We start from the raw sequence: 20,663 nt of genomic DNA, 5'->3' as shown, positions 1-20,663 counted from the left end.
TACAGGCCGTTTGGAAAAAAAATAAAAGCGAACAGAGGCCGCCAAGAGAACAACAAAATTTGCATTATTTGGATGAACGAAGCCACGCTTGGTAAATCGCCGACAACGTTTCTCAGGTTGTGGAAGAAAACATTTCCAGGGTCAATAGTACCGCTTCAACTATTCACGCGTGGAAGAATATCAAGCACAAAGGCAACATCAGCTTCGCAACTCTTTACGGTGGCCAATTTACAAGATCAACTCGGTTGTTACAAGCAAAAAAATTTAAACAGGTACTTGTTGAAAATTCTTTTTAAAGGCTAAAGATGCATCTGTTGTTGATCTGTAACATCAAGGGAAGTTTTAAGACATTTAGTCTTTACGCCAGCCTTATGGTCGATAATCTGACTATGGCGTTATCCCGGCCGCATTATTTGCCCGAACGTACTGAAAGACCGGTTGGCTCGAGTTGGAAAAACATTGGCGTTCAAGTTGAATGAATTTCTATAATCAAACTAATTCGTTCTCGTGACTTCGATTAGGGTCAATGGACCCTTCGCTTAGATGGCAACATAAACTATGGCTAGAAAGATGACAATTAATGACAAAACAACTAGCATTTCTCTTTATTCTCTTTCAGTAACACCTCAATTGAAGTAGTTGAAAGTCACAAGCTCCTAGGAGTGCTCATTCAGGATGATCTAAAATGGCGTAGTCACATTCTTAGCATTACAAAGAAAGCTGCTCAGCGACTTTATATCCTTCGTGTCCTGCGCCGCAATGGCCTTCCACCCAAGGATTTACTTAGTGTCTATACTGCTCTAATACGTTCTGTTTTGGAGTACGCATGCCCTGTATGGCATTCTAGCCTTCCATCTTACCTTGTGGACAATTTAGAACAGATACAAAGAAGAGCGTTCAGGATAATCGAACCACTAATTTCTTACAGAACTGCATGTAAATGTTTTGAATTACCCCACACTGGAAGAAAATAGGGAACGTCTTTGCCTCGAACAGTTCAAGAAAATTAAAAACTCACAGTTGTCATCATTAATTCCACAGAAAAGACTACACGCACACGGCCGTCAGCTGCGCTCCAGCAATAACTTGACTCTTTTTAAATGTTGGACGAAACGATTTCAAATAAGATTTTTTCCCGCAATTACGTCAAAGCTTAATGAATTATCGCAATAGACTTAGATCACATTTGTAATAATTTGTTAATAGAATCTTGTGAGCCGGTAACCCAGTCCCCTGGCAAAATTTTTATTTATACGGTCTCATTTGATTTGTAAATATTTTTTGTAATTTCTTGTAAATATGAAGTATTTCATTTTAGTGCCGAATTCATATCTAATAAACCATTACCATTACCATATTGGACGATCGCGTTCAAAAACTCTCCACCTTCCACACCTTGTAAAACAAAAAGGTTGAAACATCCCTACCTCTGGCTTCAGTCTTTCTTCAACAGTTCAGTCTGTAACTGTTTTGGAGGCGCGGTATATATTATCGGGAAAACGCCCGAAGCTCTATGAAAAGCATTTCGTTTATTGGTTAATTCTTTATTATACTTCATCGCCGCAGGCTTTCTGCTGCTTTAGAGGGGTACAGTTCCGCAGTTGAAACATTAAAATTCTTATAGGAAGTTCGACATGACGGAAGGCCGGACATAATCCTCTGTGGAGACAACATTACTTCCGAACCTTTGTTGATCTGAATTCCCATTTAATTGAGTAAATTATCAGGGTTTGTCGATATGATAGATTTTCCAGTAGGCAATGGGAAATAAAATGGAAAGTAGCAATAATAACTATTACAATCTGATGCCAAACGGAGACATATGAAACCCGATTAAACAAAACAACATCAATAACAACCCTCGATCGTTTGGGCTTCACCGGCTTAGGGAAATTCTTCGATGAAATGTTGCTTTAATTGTTTTGATCAGAAACTAAAAGCCTAGCCAAACGAGAAGACATATCTCTAAACTATGTCTCCATGTCTCGCGGAAACACGAAAGAATTCTTCTCGAAAGGCGCCCGCGTAGGTAGAAAGTAATCTAGAGAAATATACTATTACCAGTACTATTTGACCTTCGGAGCTGCTACTAGAGCTTGTCAGATCTGTACAGCTGTAACTGGTTAGATTCTAGAAGCCTCCAAATAAATAAAGCTTCATTGCGTTGAACGTTTCTCAGTCAATCCGAAGCCCGAAATGCTTGTTAGACCGAATTTCACGTTATTTACATTTTATAAGAACCATACAACCGAAAAAAAAAAAGACCTTCCATTTTAGCGTCGGGTTAGAAGAGATGGAAAACTTTAGATCTTGGGATTTGGATTTACCACATCTTCTTGAGAGCTCTTGAAGTTCTTGAGCGTCCACCTTGACTGACCCACGTGAGGCTACGCGACGTAATTTGGCATCAAGCAGGGCACAATTGGTTGTAAGATGCTGGGACTGGTTGAACCGCCTTAGCTTTGCACCCATAGTTCTATTTTGTAGGTTTCAGCCAGATTATTAGCTGCCGCTTGGCGCGAAACAACGTATCCTATTAATAGAAGAGAGATTCCGGCTAACGGAAAATTTACGAAGTACTCGAAGTGCTCGCTGCTCGCCATCTGTGTTTTCTTAAGTACGTGCTCGCTGCTCGCAAGAAAAATTTGGAAACTGCTCTTGCTCGCAAAAATAAACACACTCCTCGCATGCTCGCAAATGCTCGCAAAGACCATTCGATACCCCTTGGTCCCCCTCTACTAACTATGGTTTGCTTAGTATAACGTGGGACACCATTAGTAGTTAACAAATAGATCAGAGGGGCGATACAAGCTAATTTGGGTTATTATTAACCAATTTTCTGTCTGTGTGCGAGGTTTGTTGTATATATTGGCTGTGTGTTTGACTATTTACAATTTTGTGAACGTGATTGCCTGTAATTTCATTCGGGCACGTATGCGGACGGCCAGGTTGACGGCGTTCTAAGTTCACGTCTCGAGGGAAAGCGTAAGAATACTACTTCATAAAAGCATCGAACGTTATAGCATGGAAAATGTTTGGTCGCGATCAATATAAATCTTTCAACTAAAATATCAGATGCTGGTATTGCTTAGCCTACGAGTTGGCTCTCATTTTAGCGCTGCAGGTTCAGGACGCGGTTTTTTTATTTTTTTTTAACTGCCCAAGTTTGCCAGGGCTCTGGCACTAATAAAGAGCATTATCAGCGTTAGGCCTAGACTTGTCGCTGGCTCGAAAATTCAGACGAATGACAATTTTAATACAAGCTATGTTCAAACTTTATTTCCACCTTTTTTGTAACTATTACAAGTTGGAACTGTTAAACCTGCGTTAATTCATAGGATACTGTTTACTTCCGCTGTAGGTAGTTGCTTTATTACTTCCGGTCACATGGTAAAATAAAATATTCTGGTGACATGTTCAAAATCTTGGCCGGTTCGCTGACAGCATCTCGTCAGCGCAATAACTTCAGTTGTGTATTACTTTGCAGTAAACCTGTTAGGAAAGTTGGCAAAAACGGAGAAGGTTCCTTAGCGGAAATTAAGGGTATGAGAATTTCTTCTTTCTCTATGATTTTACCAAAATAGTTTTCCGGTAACAGTCCGATTATTTAGATTCAAGGACCCGATCCACGCGCACACATTGTTTTGAGGCATTCACACAACATTTTCAGGCACACTCTATTATAAGTCGCTTTGCGAACCTGAATTTATAGAAATAGAAGAGTTGTTTTTAACAGAGTGGACAATTGGTGGAACTGTATCATACTTAATGTTTGTGCGTCAAAGAAACGCTTCACTCGCGATGTATAAACATAAAAAAGTTGTCACTGTCTTGCTCAAATGACGCCTACAAGGAAATCTGCCATTTTTTCGGATAATGTCCGTAGCCGTGCACTTATTCAACCGAGAAAAAGAAACAAACCAAGGACAGCTGATGAAACTGTACCGGCTTTGGGTTTTCTATCAACATACTTAGGGTGTGCGTGTGAGAACGTTCGGGCGGTAAACGGCAAAACACCGGCTACTTATTTACATGTTATTGAATAAAAATAGCATCTATTGTGTTATACCTCGTTCTTCAAAGCCAGCGCTTCATTTATTTTGAGTTCTAGTTACCTAATGAAAGAGGGGTAAATGAACCGGAAAATAGCATAGCTAATGTGGGCAGGTTTGTAGAGTTAAGATTTATGCAACAAATATGGGACTGACATGTACTTCTACATATCTGCTTGAAAATTAAAACATAAAGAGAGGACACGATCATTATATACAAAACAAAGGAATTAAAGAAGATCAATACCGTAGTTTCTCGGTTAAAAGACGCACTCGGTTTCATAGAAAAGAAGGGGAATAGATATGATTTATGATAAAAATATGAAGCTTCAAATTAAGGACTTGTTTATCAGCAAGATGATCTACATCGGCATGAACCCTCTGTATGCCAAAACTGCAACAATTCAGTCTAAAGGTGTTTTTTTAAATGATTGCTTTGGTTGTGATTTTAAAGACTCGGGGATTTTGTTCCAGATTCTAGGTCCAAACCTTTTGAAGGATCGGTTCTGCTGTTTTGTCTGTGGATGAATTACATGATAGTAATTATTAGCAGCTGCAGATATAGTGTTTTAAGACTGAATCGAAGCACACCTAGTGAGTAGGTTCTTCAGATTTTAAAGTACAAAATCGTGGTCAATATCATGTATCAAAACACCCACTGATTTGCAACAGAGCATATCAAAAAGGAAAATATTTGGAAATACATGCTCAGAATTGCTTGAGAAGTAAATTAAGCGTGGAACTCAAGTCTTTTCTGAAGGATCAAGATTTATTTGAGATTTGTTTTTGAGGTTTGGCCCCAGACCACAAGGCCATATGAAAGATATGGATGGACACTTGTAGCTTTGAAATGGAAGCGAAAAGCCAGACAGATATCTTTCTGGCCAATCTTCCTGATTTTTGTCGCAAGTATAGGAATTTTGGTTTTTACAATATTCTCAAATCATTCACTGAACATAGCGGATATATCTTGTCTAGCTAATTGATTATATCAACTAAGTTGAAATTGTAAATTGGCCATCGTAACGAGTTAAAAAGCTGACGTTTCGAGCGTTAGCCCTTCGTTAGAGCTTACTGACGCAGGGCCTTGTTACCCCCGCCGACACAGGATCACAGTTTCTTTAGAAACTTTCACCCTTTATTCGTATATCTTGTCAAGTCAAGCTGTCTTTAACTCCATTTTGTTTTTAGAACGGTAATATCTGCACCCGAGGCTTGCATCGAGGTATGCAACTACAAAATACCCGTGTGGAATACCTGTGTGGAATATCCTGCCTGAATCATACAAACTTTCTGTTAGCTACGCAAGTTTTAAGAACAACATAAAAAAAGATAAGACACTACTAGATAGATTAAGTTTCGCGAAGGAATCATGCCTGATTACAAACAAGGATGATGACTTTTATTATTTCTGAACAATTTATTCAATTTATTTAATTAAATTTATCTATTTATCCTTTCAGTTACTGATAATAGATTACAATGGACATAGTAATTTTTACATACTCTTAATTTCTTATATACTTCACACCTGTATTTATCCTAGTAAATGCAATTAGACCTTAATGTTTTAGATAGGCAGGTCCACATCAGCCATTTTCTTTTAGCAACCTGCATTAACAAATAAACTATGTATGTATGTACCACCTCATTTACATAAGTCGGGAGGCTTTGAAGAACGAGGCATAACACAGTCGATGCTATTTTTATTCAATTTAGCCGAAATTTGAAAAAGTTTCCAACAGAGCGTTACCAGTCGTTTCATACCCACGGAAGATTTGTAGCCAGTCAGTTTCGTCGTTAATAAAGCGTGCTTTCCATGTTTGGAATTAGGTTAGTTTTTGTTCCTGTTGATAACGAAAAAATCACAGTTAACTTGCGTGACACAATAATTAGCAATTATTCATAAGAAATTCACAAGTATTAGACAATAGTGTCTTTATTCAAAAGGTCCGGACGCACTGGACTGACAAAATTTTTTTTGGCCCTTCCAAAACTTTCGACAAAATTTGTCTCTGCCAAATTTTCAATTTCTCAAGCGTGGGCGCACTGAGACAGCAAAATATGTGATAGCTACAAGTGTCAATCACACGGAAATATATACCATGGCTTGCGCGCTGTTCGCGGGAGAGGTTACATGGCATCTACGGAATTATGGGCTCATGGTGGTCTTTAACCTCTTCGATCGAACATGCTCCCTTGGCATATTATTGCTTGTATTCTATTTTTTTTTTCTTCCCTGAATTCGTTCAACTCTAGCAGAGGCAGTTGCTACTTCCACAATGCCAGTGGAGGCTTCACCTTGTTCGACTGCAACTGGTTCTAGAGTACCACTACAGATTTGTCCGTAGAAGGCGACGAAGGCCTCATCCTTATTATTGAAACCCAACTAGGCCTTGAAATTCTTGGTTTGAAATTCATTTTGATAGGCGTCATATCCCTGAAGAATTCTTTTATCGCCAGATGAGAACGTCGCACGATACGTTTGACACTCTGTTGGCTACTCTTCGTCATAAGCTACAACGGGAAGACACGCTGTTGAGGAACTGCGTCTCACCAGAAAATGTCTCGGCCATCGGACTATATTGCTTAGCACATGGCGGGTCATTCGAAAATGCAGGCATTGCAATAAATGTTAATAAAGCAACTGCTCGTGAAGCATTTAGTAATGTCTGAAATACTCCGACTAAAAATAGATCAGATTTTCTTGACTGACATTTTCCTTCGATTCATGGCGTGTAAATTGACAAATCTGTCAGATTTCATGCCTGTCTAGTGTCTCGAAAGGCAACGACCAGGTACGAAACGACTCAAGTGAATGGGTATGAATCGACCGGTAACCTTCCTGATATTGTCCCTTGACATATCCAAATCTATTGTCTTTACTAGGTATGTGAATTTTGTTATTGACAGGTCATTACCAAAACTTATATTGGCGTCAAGAATGGTGGAGAAGTCCTTGGGCTCAAAATTACTGCTTTTTCTCGTTTTTGCGATGACAGTCTTTTTATGGCATCTCGGAGGAAATTATTCCACAGAGAAACTTACACCTTATCCTCCCATGCATGTTAAGATGAAAATACAGAGTACTTTAATTCCCGAAAAGAAGAACTCCATCGAAACAGAACCGTGGTTAATTGTTTTCTGGTCGACTATTTTTGGAAGTCAGGCGCACATTGAGCTTAGATGGAATAAGAGTGACTGCCCTGTGACCTGTCAGGTCACATCTGACCGTTCTCGAGCCAGAGAGGCAGATGGGTTCGTGGTTCATGCCAGGGATTCAAACATGATACCTCCGAATGAATCTGTACCATGGATCCTTTACACACAAGAAAACCCAGTGTATACTCCCGTAATGAAAGACGCCAAGTTTATGTCCAAATTTAACTTGTTAATGAGTTACCGTTTAGACTACGACTTCCCCGTCCCAGTCGTTCCCATGCCTCAATTAACACCACCACTTCCATTTAAGGAAAAAACGAAACTCATTATGGCAGCATTTTCAAATTGTGAGGGTGTGCGGACGGAATACATGAGACAATTAATGAAGTTTGTGCTGGTCGATTCTTATGGAGCTTGTCTAAGGAACAAAAATGATCTTGTGGGCCGATATGGATCTAAGAATGGAAAAAACTTCAAAGAATTAAAGGGTGAATTAGCCAGGCAATACAAATTTTTACTGGTATTTTTTAACCAGGACTGTGATTATTTTGTCGATGATCAACTAATCCATGCCCTGAATGCAGGCGCAGTTCCCGTGGTAATGAGTACAGATAAATTGGACGAGTTCTTGCCCGGCAATCTTAAACAATCCGTCATTAAAGTCCGTGACTTTAAGACTCCAAAAGATCTTTCAGATTATCTTAAGTTCCTTAGCACAAATGAGACAGAGTATAACAAGTACTTGACGTGGAAATCGAAAGGAATAGGAAACATCACTGGAACCGCCATTGGAAACTATTGGAAACCAAAGTATCCTATTTATTGCCAGATCTGTGTGGCGCTTTCAGAAGGACGAATACACAAGGAAGGACTGGCATCAATACCGTGTAATGCGAGGACTTACGAAAATTGGGGCATAACAAAGGGGGCCTGATTGTCATTTTTCGCAGAGGTATGGGTTTGACTCTTGTACAGGCCTGAATTTTTTTCAGGCTTAGATTTTACTAGTGCTTAAGTGACTGCGAAGATTCGCATTTTAATTTATCAATTCGCGATTCATATATTCACGGTCAGAAGTAAATGTGTCTGCGAAAAATGGGATTACGCTGTGCAATTAATGTTTTTATGGTAAATCACATTGAACGTTACGTGTGATTTTCATATTAGTTCATCTTGCTGAAGGGACTTGCAGTTGAACCTCATTCGACGAGATCGAGTCGCGCTGCATGCTGCAATATTAACAGCAAATGTATTCGCCTTAACGATTCTTCTGTAGACCACGAGTGTGAGCAAAGTCCAGAAAGTTGCACGTGATCAGTAGCAACCTTAAACCGGTGGCGTGATGATGATGCTGCTAAACCGTGAAGGCATGCTTAGTGGTACAGACTATTTTTATTTTGTTCACATAACTTTTTCCTTTAAATCAGGACTGGTATTAATTAATAGAGTTATCGATGTATTTTTAATCGGGGTACCCATATTACTTTTTGCTTGTCTTCTGTGGTATAAAATAAAGTGTCTATTTTACGAGAACCTTTTATTTATGCCCCATTGCACGGAATGAACACTGTACTTGGAATGTTTTGTTTAAGTCATTTCTGCTGTTACCAAGAATGCATGCAAAATCATTGCTTTATATTCAAAGCTGACTCTAAAATATGATTTTCCGCAACAGTAACCAATGTCATTTACGTATGGCGTTAATAAAACTAGCAATATACAATTTTGAGTGTTTTCCACATAAAATTGTAAGGTGAATCATGTTAGTCTCAGCTCATACCTTTAATCGATCTGACCTTTTATCACTAAACCCTATTCTTTTTGAAATGTTTAGCAAGCAACCGTGAGCGATAATCCTCACCTTGTACGTTGGATCAGCCATGATCTTATCGGCCCAAAGTAATGAATATAAATATAGAGGCAAGACCGATACAACGTCTTCAGGCACCAGAAGAACTTCAGCCTTCTTCAGGCACCTGAAGAAGGCTGGTTTGGCCAGCCGAAATATAGTGCTCCGTCTTAAAACTTATCTACGTTGCATCTGTCTTGCCACTATATTCCTATTCCGTTTTCATTTTCAAATTTATTGTCCATTTTTTTTCATACGACAACGACAAAGAGTTTTATAAGTAAACCGAATGTTTGGTGTACCACGCTTGTATATACAAAAACATGGAAAAGGCCGGCTAAATAAGCTCCTTCCGTCGGTCTGCTCCTAATTTTTGGTTGCTTTCGCCCCATGCCTCTGCACGACTCCCTGTTGGCTAAAAAGAAATTTGAAAGACTACTATGCAGGACGCCTTTTCTTTTTCACTTCAGTTACCCTCTACAATTCTTTATAAGTATGTTTCGTGTTGAGATTTGGAGCAAACTTTCTCCGCTAACCACTGACCTGGGGTCTACGAGGGATCACGAAGTTTATGAGGTGTGGCCTGAATGTCATAAAAACACCACTGGGCAAATACATGGGACGCAAGTGTTCTCTGTTAAAAACAATACAGGTGTGGTTGGACAACAACGGTGTTTAAGGAGGCTCGGAAAGGTTTTCCGTTGCCGTGGTGTTTTCGAAACGATGACAGGTTACAAGAAAAGAGCTTAATCGTGTGGGCAAACTATAAACATCTTTGCAACTATATTGTTGGGCAAGACGTAAGGTCCACAAACAGACACTCAAATTTTCAGTTATTGTAAATTATCTGAAAAACTAAGTCGGTTACCTGCCATTTTTGTTTCTTTGTAGGAAAGCTCCCGAATTTCTTTAACTTCTCAGAAAGTATAAAACAAATTTATTTAGCAGATTTTAAGACTTTTTCCTGTACTTATAATTGATGCCAACCCGATACGTGTTCGGGAGGTCTAAAGGAACTCGCTCTAACTTTGTATACTCGATATGATTTCACTGATTTCCGCGCCAAGGGAGCAATTCGTGAGTGGTCTGTGGTTACGCTCGCTAGGCAAAGAATGGGTTTGTGACTTTCTCACTCAATTGAAGAGACTCGCGTCACTCCTATGAAATAGTTAAACAGAATACAGACTGCGAGCAGTTTCTTATTTTTCTTAAATATAGTGAGGTCACGCGTATCCTGTGAGCATGGAGAAGCCGCGAGATTGGTGACTCGTGTGTCGCGTCTTTGCCGCTCCACGCTCTCGGAGTTGAGCAAAGACGAGAAACTTTACCACTGATGCGATACAAGAGGTTCAGTGGTTATCTCGATTATCTGAACACATTTATTTACAGTACATGGTAAAGATTTGTTTATAAATATATGAACTGATGCCGATCCTTTTTGAAACGAAATGTATTTAAAGAGAAAAAGAATACCCGGAGCAAAACAAAAGTTCTCTAGATCTGCAACACAAAGCATGCTTTTGCACAAAGACTGAGAATCGTAATGCATATTATGATGCTTTAATGAATATATTCGAATGTTCCCAAAAATCTTCTGATAATCTGCCCGCACCCACCCCTCACCCTCCCCCTCACCACTGAGCCGTACTGTTTTCTCTTAGAGGCTGGTCAGCGGTTCGTTTATTAGGTAAACATGGTAATCGCTTCGTGATCGCCGTTCTTGTCGATAAGAAAATAAAAAAACCAGGCTGATATTGCCTCGAAGATGACGCAGTTGTGTTATGTGATTCGTACTTTACATTCGAGTCGAAGCTTGGGTGACACAGGTTATTTCTTATGGTGGAATCGACGAGGGAAATTCGAACACTAGTTGTAGTGTTTGAATTGTTGGAAGAAATGGTCGCTTGGAAATGTAGGAATGGTAAGTTTAACAAACAATTGCAAATTTTACCGCTTGAATTGAAAGAAAAGTTCATTTGAATTGCTTCCGTATGTATTTCAGACGGTTTTAGATCTACCTGCTTGGTTTATATCTGTTAAAAGGTCGGAATGGAAGAAATGGTCGCTTGGAGGGGACCGGTAGCAGGGACTAGTCCCTAAAGGCATTCACACGAGGGCACTCAATTGCACAAGAACATAGGAAAATTAAGAGGCAAAAGATGTTTCTTAGTCTGGGGCGTTACACGAAAACAATTAAAATATGGTAACTTTTCATTGTAGCACTATTTTTCATTGTAGCACGGCTGCGACTAGTCCCAGCGACCAGTTTCATGCGACTAGTCCCTTCGTGTGAACTACACATTTCTGTGGTCGCAGGGACCAAAATTTGGTCCCTGCGAGTGGTCGCACGAATTCAAACTGGTTTGAATTCGTGCGACCAGTCGCAGGGACTTGTCGCATGAAGCAAATATTTGTCCCTTCGTGTGAACTGTTTGTGCGACCAGTCCCTACGACTAAACGGTAAATAAGCCAATCACGGGTCAGTATGATGCGTGACTTCCGGTATTTGGAAACATTGCAGTTTCTATGAATTTTCCCTGACTTCTAGATTTCTACAACTGAAGAATAAAAAAACTATTTCTAGTTTTGTAAACATATACAGATGTCTTGGAGCCGTTTTGATGGAATTTTTTTACCCTATTTGACTCTGTGTCTGTTAAAAATAAAATAAAAAAAAACAAAAACGGAACACATTAAAGCATGAATAATCTGACTGAATAAATGTAGTTCGTTTGCGTTGATGTTTAAAAGTGCTACAATGAAAAGTTACCAAATTTTAATTGTTTTCATGTAACGCTCCAGACTAAGAAACATCATTTGCCTCTTAATTTTCCTATGTTCTTGTGCAATTGAGTGCCCTCGTGTGAACGCCTTAAGGGACTAGTCCCTGCTACCGGTCCCCTCGTGTAAACCCTTCAAAGACTTGTCTTCGGGACTAGTTGCACGGACTAGACGCAGGGACTAGTCCCCTCATGTGTGCCGACCTTTACGCTTCATGTTTACAAGTCCTTCAAAATGGCGGCCAAACTGGGAGATTACCAAAAATCAGGTAAGTTTGTGGAGTTATAAAGTTTTCCCAAAGGTCGTGCCGCAAAGTTTTTTTCTGTAGTTACCTTTTCTATGGCGTGTTCTTCCTAGCTATGTTAGTTGGATCAGTTAAGAATGCCTCACTTTTTCAAAAATTTGCCTTAAATTTTATTGGTTTTCGCATGTGTGACTGAAGCGAACCGATAAGGTGTCATTCAAATCTTCCTGTTTCTTTGATTGAAATGTGATGTTCATGAAAGTCGCCTCGATGGATAAGGTAGAATTAATATACTGTGTGCTGTGTGCTGGATGTCCTCCCCTGGGTGGGTTGGGTGGGAAACAGCAGGTCCACATCAGCTTATACAGGTGCCAATAAATTCAACCTGCTTGAACAAATGAACATGATGATGATGAATATACATGGCTGTGGTATTTGTTTTTTGCTGAGTTCCGTAGTTTTTTTTAAATTGTCCTCCAAAGTTGTCTCAAATTAAAGTCTTGAAAAGTGTCACGACAGGCCTTCGCTCGAGTGAAATTTCATTTCTGTAAAACTTTGAAAAATAAAGAGATCCGATCAAACGGATTGTGGTTTTAGTATAGGCACATGAATGTCTTACAACACACAAGAAATGAGGGAAATCTTTGTCTCGAGCAAAATCGACCGGACCGCTTTTACAGAGACACTCTCTTAGGGCCTAGGTATCACAGCCAGCTAACCCCTTGAAACGCGATTTAGATACCATTATGCCTCCTAAACGAGATTTTAGATCGAAAAATAATTTGAATTTAGTAACTTTCAAAGGGGGAAAAGCTGTGAGGAAGGCGAAGTTGAGTGTTCCTGTTCGATATGCTGTCCAGCAATTTATTGATTCAACGTCTGTGGTCGCCGGATCTTCTTTGAATGCGGGCAGAGGTTTTTCTCCAGATCAAGAGGACCTTCCTCATATTGACGAACCTCATGGCTTAAGAACTAAAAAAAAATCAAAGGTTACAAAAGTACAGCTGAGGCGCAAGCTGAAAGCTTACCATGAAAGGAAAGCCACGCTGGCTGCGTCCTGGCTCAATGCAAGAGAGCTGCTTGTCTCAGCACTCTTGACAAGACAGGCTTTGCCTTTGGAGCAGATGTGTGTCATTCCTTTTTGTGAAGAAAAGGCATGCGGCAGATGCCTTGACTGCAGTCCTGGGCACTTTATGTGTGAAAAGTACATCAATTTGGTTCGCGCAGGAGGTAGATCACTACACCACCCAGAGGTTTGGAAGGTGAATTTAAGTTTTTCGGAGCACAACCTCCTCAGCTACCTTTACTGGCCGTTTGCCAGTTTCATTTGTTGTATGTTGTCTTGTGGTTTTTATTTCAGGGCGGCAACCTTTTTTCTTTTTTCTTACTGTTACTGCACTATTACTTTTTAAAACTTATGTAGTTTTTCTCAACTTCAATGTGTATTATGTCAGTAAAACCTGTCCCATTTTTGTACAGAGGAAAAAGCGAGAGCAGGGAGCATTATGTTTTCTTGCAAATGTACATGTAGTTTTCCCTGGATTCAGAACGTAGTTAAGTCCGTTTTTGGAAATTTTGAAAGAGTTGGCTGATTTAAGGGGTAAGTGATTTCTAGTCACTTAATAACAAAGGATATAATATACTGTTAGGATGAAAGATTTGTACCATATCAGTTTGATGAGTGTGTCTGGACTACACCTAACAACTTGGATCATGGATATGTGCATGATATTATGGCTGTTAGCTTGCATGGTAAGTAACTGACAGCAGTGCAATTTGTAACTATTATATTCTGATTTATATTCCATTTTTTCTTGTTCTTTTCTTTTATTTAAATGTTTAGGTTACCCCTTCTAGGAAGGTCTTTATTTCTGTTTTTACTGGTTTTAAGGTGTTGATTATATTGGTTTAGAAAGGTTTGTAGCAAGGACATTACAGAGAGTAACTGATAAGTTAACTGCAAATTTTCCATAACTAAGTCTGGTTTATTATAACCTAGACAGGTGTCTGTATATTGCAGAAGCTTGCATTTTTTGAGTCTTTTTTCATTTTCATGAGAATAACTATCACTCTTCTTGAGTGTGGGTGAGAATTAATAAACAATAGAAGAAGAGCAGCATGGACACACTATGTTGTTTGTCTTTGTACAGGGAAGCAGCATCTCATTAAAATCAAATGCTGTGAGCATGAACCAGAAGCCATAACCCTGATCAGGAATGATTTCTGGCCATCTACACCAAAACAACCCCAGGTAGCCTTTGACCTTGGATTCATGGTCCTGCTCCAATACATTTTCCTAGAATGTAGGGTATCTTTAAAATCAATTTGTCAGGCACTACAATGGTTGGTCCCACCTGCTTCCAAGGTTTACGTAAGTATTCATTTAGAAATTTTTTATCTTATACTCAGGAATACAATTTTTCTTCTTAAGTTATACAATAAATAAATGATTTGTTCTTCTGTAGATAAAGGACATTTACCGGCTCCTTGTTGGAGATTGTTTCTGTGTGTTCCAGTTTATGTCCAGCATGTTCACCAATCTGAAGTATTTCAATCCTCGTTATGAGAATGATCATGAATGTCCTGCATGTCCTAAGGTTTGTGTAGAGTTATCCTTCAGTGACTAATCTCTAGCATAGTAAATCTAAGAAAATCATTGTATATGTAGGCATAATGAATGACATGATATTACTTTACACAAGAAACATCAATTTGGATCTTCTCAGCAGGAGCTATTTCCTCATTTTTTAATTTATTTTGGCTTAAGAAATATTTCTAACATGACATTTTTAATTTTGCTTTTTTGCATTCGATTATAGAAGAATGGAAGTTTATTTGTCTCCATTGGTGCATTGTTTGGATGTGTCCACAAATGCAGTGCTGAAACCAGTGGAAAGTCTTCCAATCATGGAGAGGAACTGTTTATTAGCCAAGAAAAAGTAGACACATTTCTAGCTAATTACAGCAAAAGACCAAGCAGCAAGTCAACAGTGTGTTAACTAAGACCATCTTTTCCCCTTATTTTGTGTGTTGTTGCTTTATCCTTACCTTTTGTTACCCAGTATTACTTATCCTACTACCCAACCATTGCAACGAGATACCAAAAGTAACAATTATGTTCATTGCATGTAATACTGTAAAACATTGCATTTTTTTTTGCATGATTTGGTTTGTTTTTTTTTTGCATGTTTTTTTTTTGGTAATTTTAAGTGTTTTTTTTATTTTTAACTTGTAATTAGTTGATTAAGTCAGGGCCATGAGTTTATTAGCCTGTGGCTATTATGTGCTACCCTGTATAAATAAAGTCTTTGTTATTTTTATTATTATTTTGCAGTATACATGTTTGGATGCTAGTGAGCTAAGCAAGATAGGGCGAAAATTCGTAGCCTATCTGCATGACAGGACTGTTAACTATAATAATATCTAATACTACTTAAATATAAATGATCAATATTAAACGATAAAAGTGTCAATTGGCCCAATACTAAGATGTTTTTTTTTTTTTTTTTTTTAAATGTTCATGATTTACTGTTCGGCTCTTAAAATATCCTTAACTTAAAATGTTCATAAAATACTGTTCATAGAAACCAAATCATAATGTCTTTAAAATTCTTACGATGTAACCATTTTAAATGTTCATGCAATGTTCAGAGTGCTACTTAATACAGAATACAGCTTTCTGCATTCTCAGCAATATTTCTTTGTATTTTGTACCAAAGAAGCCCTTCATTTCAGTTTCCATAACTTTAGACCATCCTCCAAGTACATCTATAATGACATTATTATTATTATTACTATTATTATTATTATTATTATATATGAAGGTGTTGTATTAATCAAATATAGTACAGTTTGAAGGGTTGGTTACTTTGGTTCTGGCTGCTTATAAGTCTGCCCAAAATACATGTAGCTGTAATATATTGTTAGTTTGTTATGTTAACTTTACAGGAACCTTGGGAATTTTCAGGTTAAGAACAGTACATAACCTTTATTGCAGCCCTCTCTTTTCTTTGATTTTATCCTTTTTTTTTTTCAAGTAAAGTTTGTTTCTTCTTTTTTGTAATTAATTTATGGTCTTTAAAGGTAATATATTGATATATGCTTGCACAATTAACTCTGCCAAGGGTGTCTACCATCACTCTTGCTGGTCCCAAGCCCAAATAAAAGAGGAGGGGTTGTCAAGCAGTAAATTTATTTTGTTGTCTAAGTTTTGAATTTGATTACAAATTGAGAAGTGATGATTGTTTTCTGCTAATTTTTTCCTTGCCCTCTTTTCCATCATGTGATGTTTAATTTCTAATTGTACTAGTCCATTCCAAAACACATGTTGCTCAAATATATTGTTAGTTTGCTAGTATGTAAACTTTACAGGAACCTTGTGAATTGTGAGCTTCAAGAACAGTACTGAACTGTTTATTATCTTTATTAAGTATGGTTTAATTTGAAACCTTCAATTGGAAAGATGTGAAGGAAGTTGAAGATTTAAGTTCAAAGTTTTTTGTTGTAGGAGCAATGTAAGCAGTTTCAAGCTGGGTCCAATATCTCCGCTCCAAGAACAATTCCACAAAGCTGGATGAGACGGCCCTCTTTGGAGGAGGCTGTAAGCATGAGGTGCTACTCAAGTTTTTCAGCTTAAGGAGAGGAGAAGAGTATGTACATGCGAAACGAAATACCATATACTAAAACTTATATTTACATCTTCGTTTGGCTATTGTCAAGCAATATGTAATTTATAGAGTTACTTAATGTTAAATTGTAAGATGTAAAAATTCAGAGACAACTTACTTTCTTAGTAGCAAGTTTAGATGACCAATGTTGGGTCCCAAAAAAAGATTTTTATGTGTTACTTACGTACAGCTGTATAGTGTAACCCTGTGTTATAAACCAATTACATTAGGGCACTCAATGAAACTAGGGCACGATTCAATTACAGCATGCAAATGGTGATTAATGATGATTATAATTTTATCAAACAGGATTGGAAATGCTGTGTATTTGTCATGTACAAGACAAAGCTATCAACATTCGCTTCTTTTACGATACTGCACGTGTGCTGGATACACATTTGAGAGTAAGATTTGTTTTGCAGTTTTATTTCAATCAAGTCTTGGTCGTGGTACTCTAGTATTTTTGCTTGTTAAACGATTGTTGTATTGTTTTATCTGCACTGTAGAATACGCACCAGGAAACATTGCTAGAAAATGTTACTCTTGCGATACCAGCATTTCACTGCTATGGACACATAGTTTCTTGTCAGGTATTTTGAAAGATATGCCCATTGAATACTTTTGAGGAGTTAATAGTTATTGTAGAACACATGCATCCTTACTTCAAAGCAGCTAATGTTTTCATGATTCATTTTTTGTTCTTTTGCATTATAACACTAGGTTAACTGCAGCGGAAGAAGGCTAGAAGGGTTCGGGTTGAGTGATGGCGAGGTGATGGAGAGACAGTGGTCTTACATAAGGCCAACAGCAAAAGTAACGAAAGAAATGACTCCAGCCCATCGAGTTGATACCTTAACTGACTTCTTGATGCACTACGCAAAAAAGTCCATTTCGAACCTTGGTAATGTTGCTGTCAATCTTCACGTTTTACAAATGTGGTCATTACCAGAATATATCCTTTTGTGACCGATTTCCGTTGTGATGTTTTCGTAAACCAGTCGTTACGTAAACCAGTCGTTTTCGTAAACCACTCTGTAATTTATATTCATATATTTTTCTCGGTATATTAGCATCTCTATTGGTAGAGGCCTAACAAGCCTCATTTTCATCCGAGTTTAAATAAAGTCATCATCATCATCTTGCTGTTATTCACTGATTTTTTTTTTCCCAAAAATTTAGGTGAACCATTTCGTGACCATTTGAAGAAAGCAGTGGAAATGGAGAAAGGAACTGAAGAGCAACTAAATTTGCTTCTTGAGGAGTTGAACGGAACAGGTCGGGGTTTGCTATTACTATCTGTCATATTTTTATGTTATCCCTCCAATATATATATGGATGTCGAGATGATGATACAGCCCCGTTTTACTATTGATTTTGGTGTTTTTTCCATTACCAAGGTATTAAGGTGGACATATCCAGCATCTCAGAGTGGAGTATGATGGAGAAATTTACGGCTAACAAAGCGGCCAGCACAAGAAAAGCTAGTACGTACAAATTTTCTGTTTAACTAGGATGGAGATCGGGTGTTGTTAATGTTATCTGACGTCGCATATTTATTGAGGGGAAGTTATTTGGATTGGACGTTTTCTTCTTGAAAGGTTCATCACCAGACGATTACCCAGACAAGTTGAGGCAGTTCTTCTGTGTACGGTATGAAGTGACATGAGGATTTGGTTTTCATATAAGGCAGTTTACTCCAAATGTGCAACTCGTGATTTAGTTTCTGAATTTTGCAAGAATTATGTCACTTTTTGGTCCATCACCAGGCTCTCTGTCATTCATCTCCATTTTTCTGAAATTTTTCCACTGAATTTCTCACACCGTTCATTTACAGAACAAACCTGCAAAAATGTTCCCCGGGATCTGAAACTTGGAAAATATTGACCGATCAGCTTGACTGGTAAGAAACCATCTTTTGGATCCTGCAAGTTACTCTCCTAGTCTGAGAACTAAGTTATATTTACATCAAACTATTAGAACAGTTTAGAAATGAGATCTTCCAAAACAAAACCAAAGTAATCATTTCCAGCCACAACGTCTACAAATAGGTAATCATACTACGAGACCTGAAACAGTCAGGCAATCGAGCAATAAGAATTATGGACAATGCCACGCAGTCAAACGTGCAAGTCGTTATTGGTATTTTACTTGATTGTCGCGGCAAGTTTGGCAATGGCATTGCAAAGCAATGGTATTTTACTTGATTCTCACGGTTGTTTGGCAATGGCATTGCAAAGCAATGCAGAACCAAACCAAAAGCAATTTAATTTCAAAAATGATTTTGGCTTCTCCACTTTTTCCCTTTTTGGCGGTAATAGGTTGGATCAACCGCTAAAGAACCTTGAAAGCGGCCAACCCCGGTGGTCTCCGGACAGCAGCATGTATATTGCATACCTCCGCGATTTGCAAGACAAGCGTCGAGAGGACCTGTTGTTGTCCATGCAGGTTAAGTTCTCAGAAAGGTGGTTTCTCTTACAACTGATGAAGAAATATGCAGGTATTGCATTGATATGTTCAGGTGTCAACATTTGTCGTCAAGAAGCCCAATTGGAGCTGTAAGTGTCATATCGTAGCGAAATGATAGCTGTAAGTCTCGGCTTTTGATGGTATCATTTTGACTTTTGTCGTGTTAATTCTTCAGATGGACAAGCCATTGCGAAACGGCTTTGTACGCAGATCACGAAGGCAACAGGAGCCATTAAACAGCTGGTCAAGGAATACAAAACAAAACGTTGACATGTTGGATTGTAAATACCCTTCCACAATGTCAGTTGAAGACGCGTGAAACATCGACAGTCCTTTATGGCTTGCACTTAACGATGACATCCAGTCGCATTCTACTGTCCCCTATTGTTTAAAGAGGCAACTCATTGATTTGGTCCATGTACGCAAAAGATGCCAAGAGGAAATAGCCAACACCAAAGAAGAAATGGTCCGAATGTTCAGTCATTTTGAGGGAAAGTTGAAGGTATTGGACGCATGGTCAAAGGAGCTGATAGAACAGAAGGATTCGGAGCGAGCTCGTGCATTGCTTGCTATTGCTTGCACTAAAATGGATGAGCTTTCCGTATGCACTCACCATCTCCACGGTCTATTTTCTGGAGGTGCTGGTGGCCATAAGAAATGTGAAGCTCAGTTTGATCTTGGAATTTTCTCTGAAGTGGATTCCGATGATGACGATGAGGAGGTTAAAAAAGATGACGATGATAACACTGATGAAGCTGACGTAGTTCAACAGCTCGGCCAAAGTGAAATCTTTGAGGACTTGCGTTCCGTTCTTTATGCCGAATACGGAAGTGACAGCGCATCCGATTCAGATAGTTCAGATTTCGACACAGAAATATCTTAATGTTAACTTGTGAATCGTCTCAGCTGCCTGTTCCTTTTTTTTTCACTCATAAACGTGAAGCTACGAAAAAATGTTACCAATCTGCAAACAAAAACAAAATAAACTCTAGGTTAATCAGTCAGTCACATTGCAAGACAACTAAGAGCTCTCCTCCAGAAGTTAATACAACCTCCTTTTTTCCTCCTTGCTGCCTTAACGCACTTTGCCTGGTCACTTTGTTAGGACGTTTTTAGCCTGTTTAAATTAAAGCCGTTCCAGCAATTTGGCCCAAGTGTTTATACGTAAAACAATGATGAATAGTTACAATTATTTGGTGCATTTTTACGTGATTCAGTTAAGCGGAAATCAATACAATATCCCATTAGCGCCACTAGAATGTCGCAGAAATTGGCCAATATCGCCAGAATTGATTTGTCCAAGTGAAAATTACTAGAAAGTTACTAAAACTGGCCAATATCAACGAAGTAAGTCCAAGTCCATATCCCATGAAAATCATAAAAAAGTTGCGGAAGGTGACTAGCACAAAATTGAAAATTGAACCAAGCCCAGTCAATAGCAA

General features: G+C 38.5%; 1 protein-coding gene and 1 pseudogene across 3 annotated transcripts; both read left to right on the top strand.

Moving 5' to 3' along the window:
* Window positions 1-3,416: 3,416 nt before the first annotated feature.
* Window positions 3,417-8,937, top strand: LOC148718199 (core alpha-(1,3)-fucosyltransferase-like). Of its 2 annotated transcripts, none has more exons than XM_088743377.1 (2): window positions 3,417-3,543; window positions 6,966-8,937. In XM_088743377.1, the coding sequence occupies exon 2, from the start codon at window positions 6,997-6,999 to the stop codon at window positions 8,146-8,148; it is 1,152 nt and encodes a 383-aa protein (XP_088599503.1). In that variant the 5' UTR covers window positions 3,417-3,543; window positions 6,966-6,996; the 3' UTR covers window positions 8,149-8,937. The 2 variants fall into 2 exon arrangements, with proteins under 2 accessions (XP_088599503.1, XP_088599502.1); XM_088743376.1 differs by having other exon boundaries at window positions 5,244-8,937.
* Window positions 8,938-12,078: 3,141 nt separating this feature from the next.
* On the top strand, window positions 12,079-20,225 carry LOC148718198 (uncharacterized; annotated as a pseudogene). Its single transcript, XR_015994436.1, has 16 exons — window positions 12,079-12,112; window positions 13,191-13,318; window positions 13,738-13,840; window positions 14,239-14,459; window positions 14,554-14,685; window positions 14,908-15,078; window positions 16,596-16,737; window positions 17,065-17,159; window positions 17,262-17,345; window positions 17,476-17,656; window positions 17,935-18,030; window positions 18,153-18,239; window positions 18,354-18,405; window positions 18,590-18,655; window positions 19,074-19,252; window positions 19,397-20,225. The product of XR_015994436.1 is annotated as an uncharacterized LOC148718198 (transcript).
* The last annotated feature ends 438 nt before the right edge of the window (window positions 20,226-20,663 follow it).

The sequence above is a fragment of the Stylophora pistillata genome, chromosome 13, assembly GCF_964205215.1.
Source record: "Stylophora pistillata chromosome 13, jaStyPist1.2, whole genome shotgun sequence".
NCBI lineage: Eukaryota > Metazoa > Cnidaria > Anthozoa > Scleractinia > Pocilloporidae > Stylophora > Stylophora pistillata.
Note: the sequence above shows the minus strand (reverse complement) of the source record. Positions and strands in the feature narration are given on the sequence as shown.